Source organism: Halichoerus grypus, chromosome 11, assembly GCF_964656455.1.
Source record: "Halichoerus grypus chromosome 11, mHalGry1.hap1.1, whole genome shotgun sequence".
Classification (NCBI taxonomy): Eukaryota; Metazoa; Chordata; class Mammalia; order Carnivora; family Phocidae; genus Halichoerus; species Halichoerus grypus.
In genome coordinates this window covers 1,584,493-1,593,980 of record NC_135722.1, presented here as the reverse complement: position 1 = coordinate 1,593,980, position 9,488 = coordinate 1,584,493, and the positions used below count along the sequence as shown (strand labels likewise).

General features: G+C 65.2%; 1 protein-coding gene across 5 annotated transcripts; it reads right to left on the bottom strand.

Annotated features, from left to right (window-relative positions):
- Positions 1 to 226: 226 nt before the first annotated feature.
- MRPL23 (mitochondrial ribosomal protein L23) lies at positions 227 to 7,458 on the bottom strand. Of its 5 annotated transcripts, none has more exons than XM_036074780.2 (5): positions 7,348 to 7,458; positions 5,133 to 5,255; positions 4,296 to 4,378; positions 3,640 to 3,713; positions 227 to 413 (listed from the first exon to the last, which is right to left on the bottom strand). In XM_036074780.2, the coding sequence occupies exons 1-5, from the start codon at positions 7,362 to 7,364 to the stop codon at positions 255 to 257; spliced, it is 456 nt and encodes a 151-aa protein (XP_035930673.2). In that variant the 5' UTR covers positions 7,365 to 7,458; the 3' UTR covers positions 227 to 254. The 5 variants fall into 5 exon arrangements, with proteins under 5 accessions (XP_035930673.2, XP_077913734.1, XP_077913733.1 ...); XM_078057608.1 differs by lacking the exon at positions 7,348 to 7,458 and adding an exon at positions 6,173 to 6,181; XM_078057607.1 differs by lacking the exon at positions 7,348 to 7,458 and adding an exon at positions 5,336 to 5,471.
- Positions 7,459 to 9,488: the final 2,030 nt, after the last annotated feature.

The following is a 9,488-nucleotide window of genomic DNA, read 5'->3' as shown; positions in this document are numbered from 1 at the left end:
CCCGTGGTGCTCACCCCACCCCTCCTCACGACCTGCCCGACACAACCTTCTTCACGAAGACCCTTCTCATGGGGGCACCCCCCCCACCGCCTCGCCTTAGGCTCATGGGGCCGAACGGGTCACAGGGGCCCTGTTCCGTCCCTGCAGGCAGGCGCCGTGTGCGCCGTGGGGCGCAGGGCACAGCCCTGCGCTGGACACCGGGGACAGAGGACACAGAGCCCGGGGCTTCCACACACAGGACTTTATTGGGGCCGTCACAGGCCGAACCAGTCGGGCACGCCGCCGCGCCGGGGGTCCCGGCTCTGCCTCTGCCTCTGCCCCTCCAAGAGCTTGTCCTGGATGTCGTTGTCACCGGGGCTGCCGTGATTTTTCTCGGGAAACAGATCGGGGAACGTGAAGGTCTGTCCATGGGCCTGCGGAGGGGACAAGCACTCGGGCTCAGAGCCGCGACTCTGGGTGCCGTGCCGGCCCTGGGAGCCTCCAGGCAGGAGGACAGCCTGACAGGGCCCTCGGGCACCAAGCCCCCGGGACGGACACGCGGCCAGCACGTCCAGGGCGCTGTCCCCGCCTGGAACGCAAACATGTCGGCCTGCCACTGGCTTTTATCTAACAGCGGGAAGCCATGACTCCGGACAATGCCCCTTTTCATCGGCATTATCTCTTTATGGAGTGGTGTCTGCAGCGGCTGGAGCCTCATTAAAAGCAGCCCAGCAAAGCGCCCATTCACGGGCGCGGGGGCAGCCCGGTCGGACCGGGGGGCAGGAGCGAGGCACAGGAAAACACGGCACAAATAACGTCTGGTGCCGCGCTGAAACTTTTTCCATCCAAAATACCTACAGGCCTTTACCCACATTAAAGACTACCCCTCCTCCTGGCTCGGAGCTTGGCAAATAAAACGCATATAACGTACAAAGAAATGTACATATGCAGCAGTCTATAAATCAAGACCGGCTTTGCAAATTAACTGGTTTTACGTCTTTCACTAAAAGTTCAGAATGTGCCAGCGTCGGCCAAGCCCCAGCCCAGACCCCCGAGCACGTGTGCGGGGCACTGGCCCCCGTGGGCGCGGAGGAGGGGGCCCCGGCAACTGTGAGGTGCCCTTTCAGTTCGCCTCGGCTCACGGAGCAACCCCCCAAGACCAGGGCGCAGGAGGGGGGTGCGCGCCAGGGCAGCGCTGTCTGTTTCCAGACGGGCAAAGAAGGATGGAGGACGGCATCCGTATCTGGAAAATTTTAATAAGTAAAATCAGTAAAGTGCGCTGGTTCTTGGAGACCCTTGTTTTGTAAAGAAATTTGGCTTTGGGCAGGCGGCCAAGTATGATCTGAAACAGCCCGCACGCCCCACCCGAGAAGGGAAGGTTTATAAATTCTGATCACATGGCGCGGAGCGCGGGCCCGAGTGAAGAAAGCAGGGCTGTGTGCGCTCGGTAGCCAGCCTGCAGCCGGATTAGCTTACACGGCTCAACGCTGCTTTTTTTTCTTTTTTAAAATACCAAAGGGCAAGAGTTTACACGCAGGGCTGATTGCCCAGAACGGGGATTTATGTTTAATATATCGAGGTGATTTTGCTAGTTTTCTGAGGTGGGGGAAACCCAAAATGACATTTTAAAATATAAATACAAAGATGCCAATTTGCAATAGCTCCGGAAAAACGGACGGAGCCGGTGAAAGAAATTCTTCACTTCTCACCAGAGACAAGAGCCACTTGTGGGCGCCCCTCTCTGGGGAACTTCACCTTGTACTTTCAAAAGTAAACCCTCAATCCCCACCATGGCGCGGAACGAGCGGCTCAGCAGGGAAGGCCAGGAAAGGAGCCGTGTGGGAACCGGCCCCAGGCCGGCGGTCCCAGGTGCCCCCAGGGCCACCGCCTGGCCCCAGAGGGCTCCTGCCGGCCGGGCGACACTCCGCTTGCCGCGTGGGGGATGCAGACCCGCAGAGATGTGTATCAGGTTGTCGGGGGGAACGGGGGCCCCCACCCCGCCGACGGGCTCTTCCGCAGCAGTCAACCCAAAATAGATTCGGAAACTTAATTTGTGTTCGTGATTGACCCTCTGTGTGCTTTACAATTAGCTCTGTTTTTAGAAGCCCCAGAGCGGGGCCCACAGGGACACGCTGGGAGAGGTCGGCCCCGGCAGATGGGGGCAGAGAGGGGACCCCTTCAGAGGGCAAGGGCCCGAGCTTCCTGCCGGTCTGCAGGCCAGGCAGAGGCGTGCGGGACTGGGGGGCGGGGGGCCCACCACGACGTCCCTGAATGTCACTGTGGGCCTGCAGGCGCCGTGCCCGGCGGGGCCTCTGCCCCCGGCTCTGCTGCCGGGTTTCATGGGGGGGGGGAGAAAGACGCGCCCCGCGGCAGCTGCGTGCACCACATCGAAGGGGGCTGAGGTGGGGCCCGGGGAAGAATGCGAGGGCTCGGGTGACTCAGAAGCCACTTGTAACTGTCGTTGGCCCGCGGAAGGCCTGGTGGCGAATGCCCGCACAGGGGGTGTCAGCCCGCACGCGTGACAGAGACAGATGGCCCGATTTCACACACAGGACACAGGCGCCTTTATATGGCCAACGGGCGCTCTCTCCACCTGGATTGGCTGATTTTATGCACAGCAAATATTAGGCCAAATAATTACGGGGGCCCCTGTTTAGAACAACAACTGTGACTGTTTTTCAGAGAAGTTGCCACGCTAACTCGGTCTCTTAACTGCCTCCTCTCGCCCAAAATAGGGCTGTAGGCCCGGGGGGGGGTTTTCACAATAGCGCTACTGCCATCTAGCGGCCATGGCCAGCCGCCGCCCGCCACGGGCTCAGCTCAGCTGTCCACCCGGTATGGAAGAATCTAGAAGGCTCCCCCACCCCGGCCCCCGAGGGGTTTCAAACAGCAGGGGCAGCTAATGGGCCTTGCGAGTAGGGCCCTCCCTGGCGGGTTTGCACGGAGGTGGCGGGGGACCCTGCCATCTCCTGGAGGGCTCATCCGCAGAAGCACATCTAGGGTCCCTTCTGGAAGGGGAGAGCCTGAGACGGGGGCTTCCTCCCCGCTGGACGGAGACGGTGCACTGGACCCTCCCCCACGCCCCAGGCCAGGCAGGATACACGGTCAAGAGAACCTGGCGGAATGTGCTGGAGCCCCACAACCCAGTCCAGAGGGGAGGGGGCTCAGCCAGGACCCCAGGGCACACCGAACGGGTCCAGCTCTGAGACCCAGGCCCCTGCAGCAGCTTTACCCCAGGCCATCAACTGCCTCCCCCTCCCCCGGGGGCCTATCCCTCCAAGGACACGCGCTCCAGAGGCAGGAGCTTTGGTTTCTGCCTGAGCCCAAACCCCCGGGGCCTGAGGGGGCCTGCCCGAGCCCACAGCACATTCAAAGTCCAAGGGCCCAACACGGCTGGCCCAGAGGAGTTCCAAAATGCCCCGTGCCGTCTCCTGCCATGGGGTGAATGTGCTCGGAGCACCAGCTCCGCCTGGGGCTTCACTGGGGGTTAGGACTAAGTGCAGGCTCTGCCCCGCGCCCGCCATGGTCCTTGAGATCCTGCCTCGCAGGGCCTCCCTGGGCCCCAGGCGGGGGCCGCTGCACAAACACGTCCCCCGCACCAAGGTCACGGTCGTGATAAGTCACGCCCAGGACTTGGGACTCTGCCCGAAGCCCACTCACCAGCTGCACATAGGCCACCTTGTAGTCTGGTTTCTTCATCCTGACGTTTCTGTAATCCCTCTTCCTGTTGGAACCTGTTGGGGAGGGGGAGACACACTTTACTCCAAGCACGAGATTTCCAGTCCAACTCACCCAGGAACCCACTTTCTAGAAAGAGGCAAACATGTTAAGAATTGGTTGGTCTCCCACTGATGACGGTGTGTCACAGCCGAATGTGACTGGCTCACGGGTCCGGGCTGTGCTCGAGGACCCAGCGCCACCACCGTGGCTCTCTGCTCCGTGAAACACCCAAACGTGTCTCAAAGAAGTCAGGAGACCCATTTCTCCCGTTCGTCAGCACAGCGACCCAACACAGAAGGCTGCCGTCCCTAACAACTCAGAGTGCAGCGGGGGGTCAGGGAACCAAGAGGAAAGCGCCCTGCTGACCCCGCTTCCGAGGTGGTCGAGGACAGAGCTTAGAGCAGAAGCGGGGTGGCCCACCCGAGCTCCAGCCCCGGCTCTGCCCTGTCGGCAGCGTGGGCCTGGGGAAGCCCCTGCAGCCCCGAGCACTTCAGCTCCCCAGCAAGAACCAGCCCCCCACAGCGGCTGGGACGAGGCCTCGTAAGCTCCGGGGGCGTGCCCACCCCCACAGAGGGCAGCAGGGGCCCGGCACGCACCATGCTGCACCCTCGTCCGCACGGCGGCCACGGGCACGTTGTAGATGCGCTCGAGGTAATTCCTGAGGTCCACCCTGGTCATCCTGGGGTAGAGACGAAAGAAAAGCAAGTCCCAGCCAGGCTGAGATGAAAAGCAGCCACCCGACCCCACCCGGTGCTCTCCTGTCCCCCACATACGAGTGGGGGGCCGTAGGGGCCAGGCTCCCAGGCAGAGCTCTCCCCAGGGAAGGGCCAATGTGGGGGTGCCCCAGGCTGCCAAGAGCCCAGCCCACCAGGTGGCCACGGTGCTGGTGGGTTAGGGCCCCTCCCCTTTCCACCTGAAATGGCATCAGCACCGTGGCCCTTGGCCACTCCTGCCCGGCCTCTGAAGGCTGACACTCAAGCTCAAGCTGACCCCAGGCCCATGCACGGGGATGGTCACATCCTGAGGCATCAGAGCAGCGCCCTGCAGCCTGGGGGACAGTGCCCGGGGCCTCTGCGAGGGAACCGCTGGAAAACTAGGTTTTTGGAAGCTGTGGTGAGAAGCTCCGAGAGCCTGGGCCCAGGCGCCTGGGAAGAGCACGGAGCTCAATGCAGTTACAGAGGCGCTGGGCCCTCCACTGGGCTTCCCCCGGGTGGGGGGGCCGTGGGGGGAGGGGAGGGCGTGGGGGGCAGCCCGGCCTCACCCCAGGCTCTGCAAACAGCAGGCCCTCGGTCAATATTTGCAGAGCAGCTCAGAGAGCTGCCTGTGGTGTTTTCACAGCGGGGAGAAGCCACACGTAGGAGCCAGGTCTGCGACACCAGCAGGACGGCCAGCCCCCGGGGGCACTCCCCAGCCTGAATTCCTCAGGGGCTTACTCCATGGGGATCCGGAACTGCACGGTGTCCTCGGGCTGCACCGAGCCGGGCCGCACCAGCCGGATGAAGAAGTTTGTTCGGAAGACACGGAGCTGGGGGCTGCCCAGCTGGTACAAAGGGTACCTGGGACGAGGAGGTGTGTCCGCATCACACACAGAACACGGGACCCCGGGGTCGCCCCCCGCAGACCCCCATTTGTTTACCCATTGCAACAGGAGCGGGAAGCAAAGGGGGGGCGGCTCTCCACAGGCCAGCGCCCCAGGGCCCCCTCTGCTCACTGCACGGTCCTGCCCAGCGTGGGCCCCGAGACCCCCGGTGCCCATCAACTCGTGTGGGCTGCGGGCCCTAGGAAAGGCCTATGGAGTGACTCAAGAAATAGGCCCGTAGAGAGCACGCCCACCGTGGCCCCCGAAGGCACTGGTGGCCAGGCCTGGAGACCACGCTTGCTCAGAGTGACGGCCCCACGGGCAGGCTGCCTGCCGGGGAGTCGCTCCCAGCCCTGGCTCACCCCCCAGCAAGGGCGGGCGTCACTTGCACACGCTCCATGTGGGTGGGAGAAGCACCCGTCCCCACGACCCGTTAACCCCCACCCCTACCCTGAAAACCCGCAGGGCGAGCAGAGGCAGCTGCAAAGCAGTGAGAGGCCACCACCACCCACAGCCATGGCCAAGTGCACTTGCGCTCTGGGCTCGCGAGGGCAACGCAGCCAGCCGAGGGGGGCGCCTGTGGTCTGCAGAGGCTGCCAGGAGGCCAGGGGGCCGGGCCTGGGGAGGGTGGGCACGCAGGCCACGAGTCTCACCAGCAGCCTTGCTGGCCACTCTGCAGCACTGCCCGGGGCCGCCCGAGTTTGGGGGGACAACCAGCACCCTGAAAGGGGGGCTCAGGGAGGCCAAATTCTACGCTGGGCAGGATGAGGAGGGCCAGGGGGCGAGAGGACCAGGGTGAGCCTCAGGGCTGAGCGGGCACCTGGGGCATGTGGACGGTACGGGGGCTCCGGGAGGCTAGGGCACCGTAGGACTGAACGGCCAAGTGCCACCTACCCGAGGTCGGCCAGTGACCAAGTCGGCGCGTGGCAGTGGCCCAGCAGCACCCCCTGGGGCAGTCTCCACCGCAGGGCGGGCAATGCTGAGAGGCTGGAAGGGCGGCTTCTGAAGCGTGCAGGCCTCGTCCTCTCAGGGCCCACCGAACAAGAGGCCTGCCTCGTTTTACCCTCCGTTGGAGTTTGAGCCAATGGCTGGCCACCCAAGGGGCTCACTTATTCCCCCTGGTGACCAACTGCGGCACTGCAGGGGGGCAGGGGCAGGGGCAGGCCCTCCGGGGAGCTGTGCGGGTGGGGACCCTCCTCCTCTCCAGGTCCCTGGGCTCGAGGACGGAGGGGTGCCCGCGGCTGGGGGTGGAGGGAGGCCCAGTGTGAGGGTCAGAGGCCAGAGGCCTGAGGTGGGCAGGACATGAGTCTCCCGAGGCGTCCATGGTCTCGAAAACCTCCTGTCCTTCCCCACCCGCGGGAGGGCCAGAACAATCCCCGGGGCCTGCCCGAGCGCTGCTGGCCCCCTCCTCCGGGTCTCCCGTCGCCGGCCCGCACCACCTGTGGGCCCACCCCTCTCCCTCGGCCGCCTGACCCTCCCGATTTCACAAGCCCGACACTCCACACGGCTCAAGTGCAACTCAGAACTTCTGCCTGCTCCCAACACAGCGACCTGGCAGGCTGCCACCAGCCCTCCCTCCCTGCGGCCCCGAGGGTGACTCACCCGCGATCCCACCCTCCCCCGCGCCCCCACCCGCCAGCAGGCCCCGCCGGCTCTCCTCCCGAGCCTCCCCGGCCGCTGCGTGGACACGCCAACCCCGAGGCCAAGCCCGCTGCCCTGCCTGCTCCCCAAGCCCGCGCGGGCGCCTCGGCCCCTCTGCACCTGCCGGGGCGCACTCGCGCCCCACCACACAGGGTCCCTAGCCGCCGACCCAACCGGGGCCAACGCGCATGCGTGCATGCGATCACTCATTCATTCAGGGGGCCGGTCGCGCTCGCCGGGGACACGAGTGCGTCAGCCTCAACTGGGGGGCGGGCTGCGGGGGTCCCGGCGACGCGGGTGGGGGCGACCCTCCCGGGCGGGCGCTCGACGTCCACGCCGCGTCCGCAGCCCCCTGACCGGCACCGCGCCCCTCCTCGCCCCTCCCCCCCCCCCGCCGGCCCCCCAGGCCCGCGCCCCCGGCCACTCACAGCACATTCCGCGCCATCGCCGGCTTCCGGGCCGCGGGCGGAAGGAGGGGCACGCACGGCCCGCGTGGACCCGTCACAGCGCCCCCTGGCTTCCGGGAGGGCCCGCGGCGCCCCGCCCCCGGCCCCGCCCCGGCCCCGCCCCGCGCACCTGCCCCACCGCCCCGCCCCAATCACCTGTCGTCCCGCCCGTTCACTTGTCCCGTCGCCCCGCCCACTAGGTAGCCCCGCCCACGATCCGCCCACCGACCTGCCCATTGCATCGCCCCACCCTATTGCCCCTACTACGGCCCCGCCTACTGCCTCGGCCACCGCCCCCGCCCCGCCCCACCCCATTCACTTGACCCACCGCCCCGTCCCGCCCCGCTCCTTCCCTTTCCCCTCACCCACCGCCCCGCCCAACACCCCCGCCCCACCCAGCGCACCTGCCCACACTGCCCCGCCCACTGCCTCTCCCACGGCCCCTCACCTGCACACCTACCCCACCGCCCTGCCTACCGCACCTGCCGCACTTACTGCACCTGTCTCATTCTGCCCCACCTTCCTGTCTCCTCGGCCCTGACCCACGTCCCTACCCCACTGCCCCTTCCCTGTCCACTGCCCCTGACCCACGCACCTGGCCCCTACCTGGCCTGCACATCTGAGCTGCACCCTTGACCTGCACGCCCTATAAGAGCCCAGAATCCCCCATGCCCCTGGGTCTCTCCCAAGTCCCGCAAACCCTTCAAGTGTCCAGAACCCATCTTGCCCAGTCCCCTCACCCTGCCCAGGCACCTCATCCTGCCCACTCCCTGCCCCTCACACCTGGCCAATGCCCTGCAGACCCACTTAGTCCCGCATGTCCCCCCCACACCCTTCTGCACCCCATATGTCGTGCCCTGGTGCCCACAGCAACTGTAGACCATGGCCAGCCACCCTTCCAGCTGCTGGCAGAGGTGGGAGATGGGAAAGTGGGGAAGGGGTGGGTGAGTGGCCCTCATCTGAGGCCCGTCTCTCCACCCGGCCAGGGTGGCTTCATCCCCTCCCTGATCTGGGGCTCCAAGGCCCCTCCCAGCCCTTCTGGCCAGCCCTGGGCCCCACTCCCCATCCCCTGGGACCCCTTCCCCCTACAGCTTCCCACACAGCCGTCACTCGGGGGACCCCCACTCTGTAGGGCACATCTGGAACCCCCCCCGCAACAGCATGAAGACCTTTGCGGAGGACCAGGCTGCAGCCCCGAAACCCCACTCTTGACCAGTTTCCTGTGCTCCATGGCTTCTGGCCATTCCTCAATCCCTTTAGCTGCCTCCCTCCCCCACCCCCAAGACTGGCCTGTTCTCTCTGCACCAACAGCAACTTCAATGCTCTTCAAAGCCAAGAGGGCATGAGGGGCGGGTCAGGCAATCTGCAGGGAGAGGAGGAACCCCCAGGAATCAGGGGAAGTGTCTCATCTCTAGGGTGGAGGTGGATCATGGGAAGGCTGCAGGGAGGCTGGAGCTGATGGCTGCCTCAGGCTGAGAAGAGGAGGGATTGGGTCATAGAGCGGGGCTGGAGTGCATAAGTGGGTTCACCTAGGATGGAGGTACTAAAGGTGAGGAGTGGGTACTAGGGACGGGTTAGCTGAGACAGAGGGGTTCAGCCTGCTGGGGGAGGCATGGAGAAGGGAGAAAGCCAGGGCCCCAGGTCCTGTGTAGGAAGAAGTCAGTGGGGAGGAGGCACACTGGGTGGCAGGGAGAGGGATGCAGCGGGAGCATGGGGGTCCCCGGGGCCAGGAGGCTTCTTTTTAGGAAGCGCTGACTCTGGCCATATTTGAACTCCAAGGCATGATGTTGCATGGGAAGGGTCTTCGGAGGTGTGGCTGGACGCTGGGCTCCGAGTTGTGTGTGGCTCAGGGGGGAAGGCAGTCAGTGGACTCTGTGTCGGTTGAGGGGAGTTGCCGCTCCAAGGAGAGGGGGTCCCATCTGAACAGGGAGCTGAGGTCCTCAAGGAGGTTGCGGGCAGGAATGGGGTCTCCATGGTGCAGACCCCTCGACACTTAGTCCCCATCTCTCTGATTCTCTGCCAACGGGGTTCCTCCCCAGCAGGCCTGGGATTTCTGAGCAGAGGCTGGTCTCAGAGCCGGGGGCACCTGCGTGCACCTTCTCTCTTCCTCATTCTCTGGTCTC

Coding starts and splice junctions, on each gene's coding strand:
- MRPL23 (XM_036074780.2), bottom strand. Junction 4,379..5,132: donor CAGTTCCGGATCCCCATGGA/GTAAGCCCCTGA, acceptor TCTCTACCCCAG/GATGACCAGGGTGGACCTCA. Junction 414..3,639: donor AGGTGGCCTATGTGCAGCTG/GTGAGTGGGCTT, acceptor TCCCCTCCGCAG/GCCCATGGACAGACCTTCAC.